Source organism: Aulonocara sp. 'chitande type north' Nkhata Bay, linkage group LG3 (genome assembly GCF_057382095.1).
Source record: "Aulonocara sp. 'chitande type north' Nkhata Bay isolate Kocher_YH1m ecotype deep benthic linkage group LG3, A_spYH_male_GT1.1, whole genome shotgun sequence".
NCBI classification, from domain to species: Eukaryota; Metazoa; Chordata; class Actinopteri; order Cichliformes; family Cichlidae; genus Aulonocara; species Aulonocara sp. 'chitande type north' Nkhata Bay.
The window spans coordinates 77,130,640-77,145,482 of NC_141346.1; the positions used below are offsets into that span (position 1 = coordinate 77,130,640).

Here is a 14,843-nt window from a genome sequence, read left to right on the forward strand (position 1 = left end):
GAGGATCTTTGTGTCAAAGGGAGTTCTTCTTCCCACCATCACCAAGTGCTGCTCACAGTGGAGGCGGTTACCTTACACTGTTAAACAGCTTCAGATGACTGTTGTTGTCTGTTGGGTATTGTCACTTATAAATAAAGTTACATTGAATGGATGTATGGATGGATAGATGTTATTGTGACAAAGAGAAAACGATTGTTGACAGATTGATTGTTGTTTTGTGTGTCTGCAGTCTGTCAGGCTGTCTGATCACAGAGGAAGGCTGTACTTCTCTGGCCTCAGCTCTGAGCTCCAACCCCTCCCATCTGAGACAGCTGGACCTGAGCTACAATCATCCAGGTGACTCAGGAATGAAGCTGCTGTCGGCTGGACTGAAGGATCCAGGCTGGAGACTGGACACTCTCAGGTATGGAGAGAATGTCTGATAGAGGAGGAAGAGCTGGAAACATTTCCTGTGTCCTTCACTCACTTCCTGATTGTTTCCTGCAGATGAGACATGAACAATCACACATGCAGGAATATTTTCAGGGACAGACACACTAGTCTAGCTGGATAGTTCATGGATATTTATGTAGGGGTCTCCAAGGAGTCTGGTTGCAGGAACATTTAGGTCACAGGTGTACCTGAGATAGATACCAGTGTACCTAATAAAGTGTCAGCCATGTGTATGTTTCCCATGCTGTATGTCCACAGTGACAGAAGGATGAAACAAGGCTGTGAATCATTTCAGTCTGTGTTTGTGACAAAGAGGCAGACAGGAGCAGCTAACATTTGGAAATGGAAGCTTAAATAATGACAAACTCTACATTCACAGCTGAATTAACAATAAATTTGTTCTCAAGTGCACATTTAGCAGCTAATGCTATTACTGTTTTCCCTTGCTTTCTACAACTTGAGCAGCTATTGGTAAGTAGGCCACTTTGCTCTGCTAAGGATTTATGTGACCATGATGAAAACTCTGATAAGCTAATGCTGCTAAGCTAATACTGTTTATGGGCCCTGTTAGAATCAATATTTCATTCTCATTCTGTTGTTTGAGAACAATATTAACGTTTCACATCATTATAACACAAGAGAAAAGGGTATTAGCGTTAGCTACTAATGCTTATTCACCTCAAATTAGATTTAGCTGCTAATGGTAGCCTACTTAGCAATAACTGCTCACTAATATAATGCTAATTCACATCAAATTAGCATTAGCTGCTCAAGTTGTTATAAGGAAAGAGAAAACGGTATTAGCATTAGCTGCTAATAATTGTTCACCCCTAATTAGAGTTAGCCCCTAATGGCAGCCTACTTAGCATTAACTCCTGACGTCGTTGTAATGCAGGGGAAAAGAGTTACCATTATCGGATAATGCTAATTCACATCAAATTAACATTAGTTAACAACGGTAGACTTCGTATCATTAGCTGCTGTCATTCTTACAAAGCAAACAGTATGAGCATTAGCTGTTAATGCTTTCTCATCTAACATTAGAATTGGCCACTAATGGCGTATTGTTAAAAAGTAAAAAAACACATTGTTAGCATAAGCGGATGATGCTAATTCACCTAAATTAGCATTAGCTAATGATGGCTAGCATTAGCTACTGATATTGATATAAATCAAGAAAATATGGTATTAGCATTAGCTTTTAATGCTTTTTCATCTAAAATTAGAATTAGCCACTAATGGCGTGCTATTTAGCATTACCTCTTCACATCGCAGGGGAAAAGTTAAAATTAAATAAAAAAAAATGTTCAGATTAGCTACTCATATTTTAAAAAGTAAGAAAAAACATTGTTAGCATAAGCGGATAATGCTAATTCACCTCAAATTAGTATTAGCTAATAACGGCAACCTACTTAGCATTAGCTGGTCACATTGTTATAATGCAAGAAAATATGGTATTACCATTAGCTGCCAATTCCTAAATACCTAAAATTAGCATTACCTGTAATGGAAGTCTACTTAGCATTAACTCCTCACTAATGTAATGCTAATTCACATCAAATTAGCTTTAGCTTTAGTATTAGCTGCTAGCACCAGCCTACCCAGCACTAGCTGCTCACATTGTTAAAAGGGAAGAGAAAACGATATTAGCATTAGCTGGTAATAATTATTCACCCCTAATTAGAATTAGCTGCTAATGGCAGCATACTTAGCATTAACTCCTCACATCGTTATAATGCAAATGAGGCTAACTTACATTAAATTAGACTGCTGTTATTAGCTAATGCTATTTAGCAGTAGCTGCTCACATTGTTATAAAGCAAAGGAAAACGATATGAGCATTAGGTTCTAATGCGTATTTGCCTTTAATTAGACGTAGGTGCTAATGGCGACCTACTCAGCATTAGCAGCTCAGATGTTGTATTGCTAGGGAAAAGAGTGTTAGCATTAGCCGTTCACATTGTTATAAAGTTAAGGGAAATAGTGTTAGCATTAGCTACTCACATTGTTAAAAAGTAAGTGTTAGCATTAGTGCATAATGCTAATTCACATCCAATTAGCATTAGTTAATAACGGCAGCCTATTTAGCATTAGCAGATAATGTTGAATTTGGCCCACTGGAAAAGTTAAGAACTCAAGATTTAGGAGTGTTTCTCGATAGCTCTTTCTCATTTGAGAAACAAATAAATGTTGTTATTAAAACCAGCTGTAAGCTTTATATTGTTGATTGTCATTTCCCATATGGAAAAGATATATAAATCTTATAAAGTTTGTATCTGTCTTGTGTGAAACTTGTATGAAAAGCATACAAGAGTGAAAACAGATATAAGATCCCTTGAAAAATTATATAATGAAACTTGTATGTTTTCGATACTTACTAAAACAATATATGAAAGTAATGAGAAAGTGGCCACTTTCGTGAGTATGACTTTCATCATATAAGTTTTTAGTCTTTTCCATATGGGATATGCTTAAAAATATTTACTCATACATGCTTAGTTTTATAATCGATTGGATGATGATAGAGGTTTGATCCTTAGTAGTCTGTAAAGACTCTGTGTGCCTTCCAGAGTGCTCTGGCATGCACACACCACTTGGGGCCATGAGAGAGGTCGTACCCTCTCTTACTGATTTATGGTGTAGGACAGGGGTCTCAAACTCAATTTAGCTGGGGGCCGCTGCAGGCAGAGTCTGGGTGAGGCTGGGCCGCATTAGGTTTTCCACAAGAAAGACATGGTTAAAAAATTCCAATCTTCTCAAATCTCTTTATTTTTATTTTTTAACACAAAATATGAAAAATAAATAAACAAATTAAGAATTAATAAGAAAATAAATCAATCTGTAATACATAAATAAAATAATAATAAGATATTTTTAGTCAGTGAACTTGTGTTTTTCTTTCAGTCTTCTATATCTGCTGTATTTAGATTGAAATGTCTGTATTAACAGTTCTATAACCTTCTTCTGAACATGAATGGAACACTGGAGAAAATGAACTGTTCTTCTGAACATGGCTTCTCTTGCCTACTCCTTGCTGCTAGAGACCTGGCAGCGTTTCCTCTCGCATAGCCGAGCCAGATTTGGCCTGAGGGAGGAAGCAGTTGCGACCCTCAGTATGTCTTGAAGATGATCATCCGTAAGTCTGGACCTGTACTTGGACTTATTGAAGTTCAAAGTGGAGAAGAGCTTTTGGCACAAGTATGTGCTACCAAAAAGGCACATGGTCCGCTTGAACATTCGGGAAAGCCGAGGGAAACTAGGGCTCAAGTCTCTCAAAAATTGTCCAAGCTTGTCTGCTTTTCCACTCACCTCCCTGAACTTTGCTTTGAGTTCAGAGTTGCACTGCAGCTCAATGAGCTCCATTTGAAGCACAGAAGGGGCATCTTGCACATCAAAGGAGAAGGGGTCCGCAAAAATGTGAAAGGTGGCTCTGTGTGTCTTGAAGTCAGCAAATCTGTGATCAAATTCCTCCTGTAGCATCAAAATGACATCAACATACTCGTCAGCACTGAATGGTGTGCCTGCATCCACGAGTGCCTTGCATGCTGGGAAATGGCAAAGGTTTGTCTGAGAGAGCTGAGCTTTCCAGAGCGCCAGTTTTGTGGAGAATGCTCTCACGTTGTCATAGGCAGCACTGACAAGTTGCCCCTGGCCTTGTAACGTCTTGTTCAGTACATTAAGCTCATGTGTCATATCAACAAGAAAAGCTGAGTCCATGAGCCATTTGGGATCAGTTAGCACAGGAACACTAACTCCATCCTTCTCCATGAAGGCTTCACTTCTGCTCTCAACTCAAAAAGTCTCTTTAATACATTTCCCCTGCTGAGCCAACGTACCTCAGTGAAGTCGAGCACATCCCCATATTCTGACTCCATTTCCTCTAAAAAAGCTCAGAACCTTCGGTGCTTTAAGCCCCTGGATCTGATTTGGTTGATGCATTTCACAACAATAGACATCACATTGTCAAACTTCAGGCATTTGCTGCAAAGGACCTGCTGATGGATGATGCAGTGCAGAGCAATGGCCTCCTCCACGCCTTCCTCTTCCAGTTTGTTTTGTGCCACCAGTCCATGTTTCCTCCCTGTCATTGATGGCGCTCCATCTGTTGTTATTCCAACAAACCTCTTCCATGGCAAACCAACATTCTCAATGGCATCACACAGCTTGTAAATATCTGCTGAGCGGTGGTCTGGCCATGCATTGGAATTACTGTGAGCAGCTCCTCCATCACTTCAAAACTGTCATCAACACCACGGACATACATTGGGAGCTGGGCAGTGTCGGTGATGTCTGTGGTCTCATCAAGAGCGACTGAGTATACACTGAAACATTTGGCTTTCTCACACAGTTGGTCATAAATGTCACTTGACAGGTCAGAAATGCGATCTGCTGCGGTGTTGGCAGAAAGGCTGATGTTGCTAAACTGACCTTTCTTTCCCGGACAGACTATATTTGCAGCCTGCAATATGCACTTTTAGACAAATGCACCTTCTGTGAATGGCTTCCCTGCTTTAGCAATCATCTCACTAACCACGTGGCTCCGACTGCTGCATTATTCTCTTTGGTTGCTTTCTTGGAGAAATCTTGCTGCCTCAGTAGATCTGTTTTAAGACTGGCAACCCGGTTCGCTCTCTCGTCTCCCTGGTATTTTGCATCCAGCTCAGCATGTCTAGTTGTGTAATGACGTTTCAAATTGTATTCCTTGTGCAGCGCAACTTTCTCTGTGCAAATAAGACAGGTCGGGGTGCCCCTGTGCTCAACAAAGAAATATTGCATTTCCCACTTTTCCTGAAATTGTCGGTGCTCATCACCAACCTTTCTCTTCACCGCAGGCTTTGAAAAAGACATGTTTGGGGCTATGTGACATTTATAATTCTACTTGGTGTCACTGTCGCATTGAAGGTTCAATCAAGCGTTTAGCCGACGGACGGGGAACGTCTCAACGCGTAGAGAACGTCATTTCTGCTTCTTTTTCTTGCAACCGTAGCACGGCGATCGGCAGATAAAAAGCCGGTAGCAGTCTCCTTTGTTTTTACGCTCGATGTTCATGTCTTTCATGACGACACGAACACCGTGGCGTTTGCAGATGGTAGAAAGTGCAGGGATAGCGAGCGCAAAAAAGGCGACTGCTCACGGCGCCGGGCTGTTGTTACAGGAGAAAGAAGCGGAAATGACACCGTGACATATAACAAATAACATCAGCTGTTTCTGATGTTAGTTGTTTTGACTGCTTTTACATTATATTGAAATATATGTAATGTTCATGTTTGCTGCAATGCAAACGGAGTGATGCAAATAAAAACATCGAGCCACAAATTACGGTGCGACCCTATAATTAGTCCGGGTTACCGGGGACTGTTGTTGCCGATGAACAGGTGTCGCTATGTGACTGCAGACTAAATTGGGCTGCATTGAGTTCATGACTTTTCTTTTATCCCGCCGCCTACGCATCACTGTGAGAGTTAATATGAGATCTCTCTCTGTGGAAAAATAACTTTAAATCCCACTGACATGTGTATAAATCTATATACGTATAATGTCCCGCTGGGCAGCAACTTAAAAAAACAACTTTTTTTGAAGTGTTGTGAACGCAGCGCGCTGGGGCGAATGTCGGCGTTTGCCCAATAGAAAGGAGGAAGCCAGCCAGGCACAGAAAGAAAGAAACACTCCAGGGCAACGCTGCTGGAACTTTGACTCATTGAGAAATGTTTCCCTGCTTGCATCAAGCCCGGCTGGTGTCCCCTGAGATCCATATCCCACCCTGATTGGTGGGTTAATTCAGCTCCGCCCACAACACTGTAAAGTGTCATACATTATCAAACTAACATTACATTTTCATATTAAGGTGGGGCCAAAAACTATCGTCCTGCGGGCCGCAATTGGCCCTCGGGCCGCGAGTTTGAGACCCCTGGTGTAGGAGGACACCTGCTCTGTGTCTGGTTAAGTATAAGAGCCCTTTGTTAGGGGGACCGCTGGACTCTTAGCACCAGCTTTGGGGTCACAGGGTCACATCTGGAACACACACACACACACACACAGACACAGACACACACACACACAGACACACACACACACACACACACACACTATGCACAGACTGGTACTCTTTGTTCATACCTGTGTAAGACGTCATAATGAACTTGTGCATATTCATGTAAGCTCAATAAAGAGCAGTGTTACGAGGCAGCAGACGAGAGCGACTGAGGTCAAGTGAAGGAACGGCGCTGTCACAGTTCTCTCCCTCATCAATTGTCTGGTTCCAGCGGTGGGTCTGTGCTAGACGACCCATCACCAGCTTTTTCCACTGGTTACCAGTACGTGGTAGAATCCACTTCCAGATCTGGTTGTCTTTAAATCTGTGAATGGATTGGCTCCATCTTATCTCTCTTTAACAAAAGAATCCAAGTGGAGCCCTCAGGTCTGCAGATAAGCAGCTTCTGACCAGAACTAGACGTAAAAACAGAGGTGAGCTTTATCGATGGCTGCAGCCAAACTCTGGAACAGTCGCCCTTCACATCAGGTCGTCACCAACACTGGACATTTTTAAAAGCCGGTTGGAAACACATTTGTACTCTGTAGCTTTCAATCCTGACCAGTCTTTATAGTCATTACTGTGTATGTTTCCTATTTTCTCTCTACTCTGTGCAGCACTTTGGCTCAAGCTGTTTTTAAATGTGCTGATAAATAAATGTAGATTTCTTTGAATAAAACAGTGGAGCCGAGCTTTGAGCTCAGTGTGTAACAGTGTGTGTGTGAGAGCCATGTAATGTCCATGTGTGCATGCTGACTGTGCTGCTCTGACCCCCCTCCTCCTTTCAGGGTGGAGCCTGCTGGAGTCCGATGGTTGAGACCAGGTCTGAGGAAGTGTAAGTGTGTTTTTAATGGGATTCATGAAAACAAAGCAGCACACATTCAACCATCTTCATCATGTCAGGAGTCATCATCAAAGTGTCAATCAATGAACAGATGATGGATCAATAACTGCAGCTGGATTGTGTTTGTTCTCTCCATCAGATTCCTGTCAACTCACAATCGACACAAACACAGTGAACACAAAGCTCCAACTGTCTGACAACAACAGGAAGGTGACACATGTGGAGGAGGTTCAGTCATATCCTGATCATCCAGACAGATTTGATGATTATCAGCTGCTGTGTAGAAATGGTCTGACTGGTCGCTGTTACTGGGAGGTCGAGTGGAGAGGAAGAGTTGATATATCAGTGAGTTACAGAAGCATCAGAAGGAAAGGAGTCAGTGATGACTGTTTGTTTGGAGACAATGATCAGTCCTGGAGTCTGAGCTGCTCTGATGATGGTCCTTGTTATGTCTGTCACAATTACAGATCAGCATCCATCTCCTCCTCCTCCTCCTCTGTCTCTAACAGAGCAGCAGTGTATGTGGACTGTCCTGCTGGCACTCTGTCCTTCTACAGAGTCTCCTCTGACACTCTGATCCACCTCCACACCTTCAACACCACATTCACTCAAACTCTTTATCCTGGGTTTTGGTTCTGCTCTCCTGGTGCCTCAGTGTCCCTGTGCTGAGTGGAGTGTAAAGAGTGTCTCCTGTTACAGAAACACTCTGACTGTTGAACAGATAGTTCAGTCTGTACATGTCTGTCTCTTTCACTCACAAACACGTTTTCAGATTCATGGATTCAATCAGTTGATGTTTGAAACTCTTCTAAATGATTCCTTGTAAACTTCTTCAGTCACAAACAAACAGGAAGTGATGTCACATGTGTTCCTGTCCACACAGCAGAATGAGTCTATTGCTGACAGTGATGTACAAACAGAGTGAGCATTTCTGAGGCCCAAAATAAACTGAGTAGTTCACTGAATGAACAATGGACTGTGAGCTCAGTTCCTTCATCATTAGTATGGATTATATATGTATATGTATTATATTAGTATCATATATATCAGGTGCTGCTGCTTTCAGTCATTGTGCAAATGTGCTGTTTGTAAGCTTGTAAAGCTGCAGTCAGCTGAGACTGAAGAAGTCACCTGATCAGTGAGCAAACGTTTCTGAAAACGTCCAGATGAACAGAATCAACCTTTTGGGATCAGCCAGCAATGCAGCATCATTGTTGTTCAGCTTCAGAGGTTTGCAGGAATGAACTGATGACCAGAAACAGCTGCAAAGTCCAAGAAAATACCAGCTGGAGTTCAGCTGCATTTGAAGAAGTCAAAGAAAAGTAAGGATGGCAAAGGGCGACGTTTTCTTCCAAAGAGCTGCAAACATGGTCGACGCCTCATTAGAAGAATCATCTGGACATTTGTGAGGAACTCTAACCAAGAAAGCAACGTCACACAGATCCAACAGACAGTTTCCATGACTGCAAGTGTTCAGTGGAAAAATGCTACGTTGCATTATTGCATCCTCTCACCACAGGAGGCGCTGTTGGCACCACTGATTGCTGATCAGCTGTTCTCTGATGATCTGATTGATACTGTGAATAACGGGACTCACTGAACTCTGTGACACAGTGAAGATTACAGAGTTTAACTTCAACATCTGACTGACGTCACACAGACAGAAGGATGAACCAGTGAGGCACAGAACACAGTTACTGGAGATACTGGATCAGCTCCATGTGAACCTCTGATGGAGAAGCTGCTGAGCCAGAGAAACATCAGGACATGACAGCAGCTGCACTTATCTAACAACATGTAGCAGAGCTGATCTATGTTAGAGGATCTATCACAGCAGCTGAAGCCAAAGTCCAACACTGGATACCAGCTGAGCCTGTGCTGAGTGTAGTGTTACAGGAAAAGGGCAGAAACACTGGTAGCTCCCAGTGATGCTGACTGGGGCACAGAGCTGAATGATGCAGCATCAGGACACTGTTTCAGTCTGACTGACAGAGAAACCTGTAGCTGTATCTACATGTGAGGCAGAGGCCACACAAGCAGCTTTCTATGTTTCACAGTGACTGAGATCTTCAGTGGGGGTGGACATGCTCCTGTACAGACCTCTGAGGAGAACCAAGGTGCAGTCAAAGAGTCCAGTCTGTCCTCACAGATGTGAACATGTGCTTTCATCAGGTCTGCTGTCAGCTAGCAGGCTCACATCAGAATCACTGTTCCTGAAAAACACAGTCTGTGTGACATCATCAGTCAGCTGATGGTCCCAGATCTGAATGGTTTCTGTCTCTACTGAGGAAGTCAGAGAATATCACTGAGGTGTGGATCAGGTCTGAGTGAGCTGTGGAGGGACAGCTTTAAACAGTCCACAGGTCTCACGTCCTGCTCAGTCTGGTAGCAGATACCTCGTATTGTTCCAGATGTGCTGACATCAGCAGCAGCACAGCTGTGTGATACCATGAATCTCAGTTATTGATCCAACACACAGTAAATACAAAGATCAGGATTTCTGAGAGTAATCATTATGAGTCTGAACACATGATCACTGAATGTTAGTCTCCACAATAATAAGCTAACACAAGCAAACACAGCTTTCAGCTCTTATTTTGAAACTGGCTTATTTAGAGAGCTGTGATGTGAGCGTGCCTGGCTCTGAGGCACTTGGGTCAGCCTCTGTTGTTTAGAAGTGTTACAGACTGTGAATGACACAGACCTGTCAGTTTCCATGTTTGTCTGTAACACAGCTCAGGGCTCCATGCTGAACGCATCCATCCAGTGTTATTGATCCAGGACTGATACCAGCATTGGGATCAATACTACAACACACAATCACATGTGTCCATGTGATGCAGTTTGAAGAGCAATCAGATGTCTCTGTATGAGGAGGCGGGGTCACAGGAGGTTCACAGAAACTCTGCAGCAGCATCATCAGCTCACATGGAAACTTTGATGATTCACTTCTGTGGTGTTTTTACAGAAACACGTCACAAAATTAGCTCCACCTGTTTTGTGAGCTTTGAGTTTCTTGTCTTCATCCTGGATTCTTGTGTTGCTGTTTTTACACACAGCAGATATTTCCTGGTTGCTTCCTTGATGACCACATGAAGCTTTCTGAAGCTTGGATTGAAAACGCTTCATTACTCAAAGCTTTCCAACACAGGCCTCTGTGCTGCCATCTGGTGGACAAACATGTGAAGTGCAGCGTGAAGCTGCAAATGAAACTGCTTCAGCTACGTTTATATATAACATACTATAACCTATATAATGTGGAGATCAGGGAAATTATTTTGTTGCTACTGTTAATAATCATCATCATTACCATTGCATTAATAATATAATCTACAGCATTGATATTGCATTCAGATGTTTAAACATTTTGGTACCCAATTAGCCTTTACTACAGGTGCAGTTATAACCACTTTAAACTGTTGAGTTGAATCTATGATCTTAAATGCTTTTGAATGCTTGTTATAATCTTAAGTGTGTATGGGCTGATTCTGTTGATTCTGAGTCCACTCTGTGCAAAGTCTTGACAGGAAACTGCAGGTTTGCAGAGCGTGCTTTTGCAAAAGTGAAACTAAAAGCAGAGTGTAAGTGCAGCTTATTCTGAGGAGCTGTTTGGATGATGCTATTTGAATAACCAGGTTGTTCATTATTATCTTTTATACTTTTATATTCTTTTATTAAACTTCTAGTAGAGGTTCTTGATTAAAACATTTATTCAATATACTACATATATAGTTTTAGTAAACTGCTAACACATGTGAGAGTGGCCTCTGTTTGACTGCGAGCGTTAGTAGGTGAGAGGTGACACAGAGTGCCAAGTGAGGTCGTGACACACACACACATAGTAGATACATTCAGTTATAGGTGAGAGGTTAATCATGTTTGCTTGCAACTGCGGGCGTGCAGAAGTGGTATCTTACTGCAGAGCATGGTCTGTGGTTTTGGAGAAGCGGCAGTCAAAAGGTTGACAGGAAACATCTGCCATGAAGATAGAGATAATGTTCTTTTCAAACTGTGTTAAAAGTCATTGTGGTTTTGATTTGACGTATGTATGTATGTATCTGTGTGACGTTGAAGGGGCGTCATTAAATTCAAACCCCGATGGTATAAAATATCTGTTCATGCTTTGATTAGTCGGAGATCAGCGCTGTCTGCGTACGGCGCTGGTCCCCCCACGCGTGTGTTCATTAAAATCAATTGTTTGACCAAGCTCTTCTGGACCTGGTTGTTTGTACTCTCCTTCCTCAATATTTGAACCTTAACAATAACTATATGTATAGTGTATTATGTAGGTGTTAGAGCTGGGGGTAGAACTGCTGATGGCCTGGTTGTTATTTATGTTCCCCATGGTTCACCAGCTCTCACACAACATCAGCACTAATGATCCACGTCCTCATAAACCTCTGAATCAGGTCCTGAAGCAGTGACGTCCTGAGTGAAGACCTCACTGATCACATGACTCTGGTCACCTGGACTCAGTGTTTCTGAAGCAGTGTGCTGGGTTTTTAAAAATACGTGGCTGCTGCCTGATGTTGGGCCCACAGAGGAAGACGACTCACTCACTCTTCTTCACTTCCTCCTTAAACATGTGGAAGGAGAGCAAAGTGCTGCCAGACTCTTATTTCTGACAGGAACAGAAGAAACCACAGCAAACTGGTCCAGTTCTTCATCTTCATCACAATCTGTTTATTTCTGATGGTGTCTTCAGTCTGAGGTTTGAAGTTTCCATGTCTGTGTGATGTGTGGTGTGAAGGCTGCTGGTTAAACTGGGACTCACTGTTTAAAGCACTGAGTGCTCATAGAGAGATGCTCCATGAGTCCCAGTACAGACTACAAACATGGTGGAAACTTAGCTTTGATATCCACACACTCTGCACGTCTGTGAGTAACTGTGATGAAGATGTGCAGAGATCTGTGTCCAAACAGGAGAAAGACTGTAAAGACTCTGTGCTTCTAACAGCCTCTGTTAACATATGTGAGGCTGTTTGTTGTTGTTGCCATGGAGCTTTGCACTGTTTGGGTCAGCAGGTCATGTGATCAGGTTTGTTCTGCTGGACGATGGTTCAGAGTCAGGTTTGTTTGCATTCATCAATAAATATCTAAATAAATCAAAGACTCCATGTTTGTTCTTTCATCATGTGACCTCTGCTCATCCATCTCTGTGTGTATCAGGATACATTTAGTTCATAATACACAGAAAAATCAGAGTTATTACCTGTAATAAATGTGAAAGATTCCTGCAGTGATAACCAGGCAGGACTGAAACACATCCAAGCTGTCACCACGGTAACAGCACCGTCCATCCACAGGTGAGGGGAGGAGCAAAAAGAGGGACTTTGACCATTTTATACTAAAAACACTCAACTAATGTTTCTAATATGAAACAAATAAGCCCACATTAATGTGAGCGTTTATTAAATAATAATAATGATGATTTCCTCCTGATCTCATTTCCACAGCAGAGAAAACTGTGGTGTATATTGAGGTGGAGGGTGTGGTCTGTGGCTCAGGTGTAGAGTGAGGGTGGGGTGCACCACAGCAGCATGCTGGGACTGCTGAGGGTGGAGGAGGGAGTGATGATGACATCAGAGCTGCAGCACAGAGACCAGTGAACACACAGTCTGTTCATCTTTGCATAGATACAATATACAGCACAATATTGAATGACAGACACGCTGTGGGAGCTTCCACAGATACACTGACGTCAGCATCCAGAGTCCTCCTGCTGCTCCCCCCTCAGAGCCCCGTGATCAGCACCAACACATTCAGTTAGATGACAGAGTCCAGCTGCAGCTAGAATCAGCTCCCCTCTGTGAACAACAGCACAGCGTCAGTGTTTCACACTCAGTGAAAGGAGGAAACAGCAGAAGAACACCATGTGTGCTACGTTTCCCAGGACACACTACAAACTGCACAAATACAGAGCAGCACGTGGAAGGACCTGGAGCTGCATTTACAGAGCTGCAGACAGCGTGATGTCCTGTATGGACAGGTGGAAGGAACCAAGTCCTCAGCTGGAACACTCGTGTTTGTCCACAGACAGGAAACACAGCAGGAAACTTCCTCACAGAAGTGCAGCTCATGGATAACACACTTCCTGTCAGTCAGAATGAGGCTGCAGCCAAACACAGAAAGGTGTTTTTGTCCAGATGAGCCCAGAGAAGAAACACGAGTGTTCACAGACATCAGAAGCTCAGAGAGGTGAAACATGAGGTTGGAGTCCTCGTCAGCATCCAGAAGAGCTGCTGTGAAACCCTGAGTACTCATGACAGACTCTGATGGCACAAACACATCATGATTCAAACAGAAAGACAAACATGGAGCTCCTGATCCTCCTGCATGAGAACAAGCTGACATGAGCGCTGTGTCTGAGAGTGTCTCCCTGTCACAGTGACAATAACACAGCTGCTGCTCACAGTCATTAAACTGACCTGAGGTCAGCTGTGCTCCTTACATATGAACCATGTGACCTCACATCAGTGCTGTGGATGACTGTAGTCATAGAAGAGTAGAGCTGTAGCAGGTGGTGTGAGGAGGAGGTGGTGTATTCTAGTTAACGCAGTACTGAAACACTCCAGCAGAGGGCGCTGTTAAGTCCTTATTGTAACACAGTTACTGTGTGCAGTTAGACTTCATACATAATCTGCACTTATTTCCATCAGACATGCTGTCAGGAAATGATTGGTTTCTATTGATTCTACTTCCTGTTGACTCGTTTGATGACAGTGAAACAATCACAGCTGATTGTGTGATGATGTAAACTGTCACTGTTACATTCAGTGTGTGTGACATAATGTTAGTGCAGGCTGATAACAGCCTGGTTCTGTTAGAAACACATGAACGTGTCCATAGATCAGTGTGTGTTTAACATGAGAGCTTCAGCCCTGCTGATGTGTTAAATAAAGACATGCAGGAAAACTGATGAGACTCTGAAATAACTCTTTATATTTATAATGTAACTCTGCATCAAAAGAACAACAAAGGATCCCAGACAGGTTTCTGTGAACAAAGACCATTCTGATGTTTCTGTGTTTCTAACACTTTGACATTATTAGTAAACAGACTGCAGTGAGCAGCATTTATAAAGAGCTTCTATATAAAGATATGACAGCTGTTTGACAAGTTTATCACTCTGTGTTTGGACCTGATCAGTCCAGCTGTTTACTTGAAACATGTTCATTTACCTGTTCTGTTATATTCATGTTCTTGTCTCTGTTGAAAACACATTTTAATGTCCCTCAGATTTTTCTCCCAGATGAATAAATATAAAAATGACACAAACTGACTGCAGCTACTTTTTGTCCTTTCTGTCAAAAACCTTCATGTGACTCATGAGAGACACGTTTCAGCTGTTTGTGACAGATCAGAGGCCAACAAGTCATTTATAACACTTTCCATCATTGTTTAAAGTTCTCAGTGTTTCTGTGTTGCTGCGTATAGGATCTCCCAGCATCATCACTGTGCTGTCCAATCATTGTGTGCGAGGTTACCCTTATAGTGCGATGTGTGTTTGCACAAAGAGAAGCATGTGTGTCAAAT

The 14,843-nt window shown here is 42.6% G+C and overlaps 2 protein-coding genes across 5 annotated transcripts in view; one reads left to right on the forward strand and one right to left on the reverse strand.

Moving 5' to 3' along the window:
* LOC147337072 (protein NLRC3-like) overlaps window positions 1–12,383 on the forward strand; it is a 56,270-nt gene extending 43,887 nt beyond the window's left edge. For 3 of the 4 annotated variants that reach the window (XM_086285736.1, XM_086285737.1, XM_086285735.1), the window contains 3 exons: window positions 230–403; window positions 7,252–7,298; window positions 7,447–12,383. In XM_086285736.1, the coding sequence (XP_086141862.1) occupies window positions 230–403; window positions 7,252–7,298; window positions 7,447–7,976 (751 nt within the window). In that variant the 3' untranslated portion in view covers window positions 7,977–12,383. The remainder of the gene's footprint in view (window positions 1–229; window positions 404–7,251; window positions 7,299–7,446) is intronic. The other variant, XM_086285738.1, reaches the window with a different exon arrangement.
* The window catches only part of LOC147337071 (uncharacterized), a 217,957-nt gene that overhangs the window by 145,213 nt on the left and 57,901 nt on the right, over window positions 1–14,843 (reverse strand). The gene's annotated exons all lie outside the window — the stretch shown is intronic.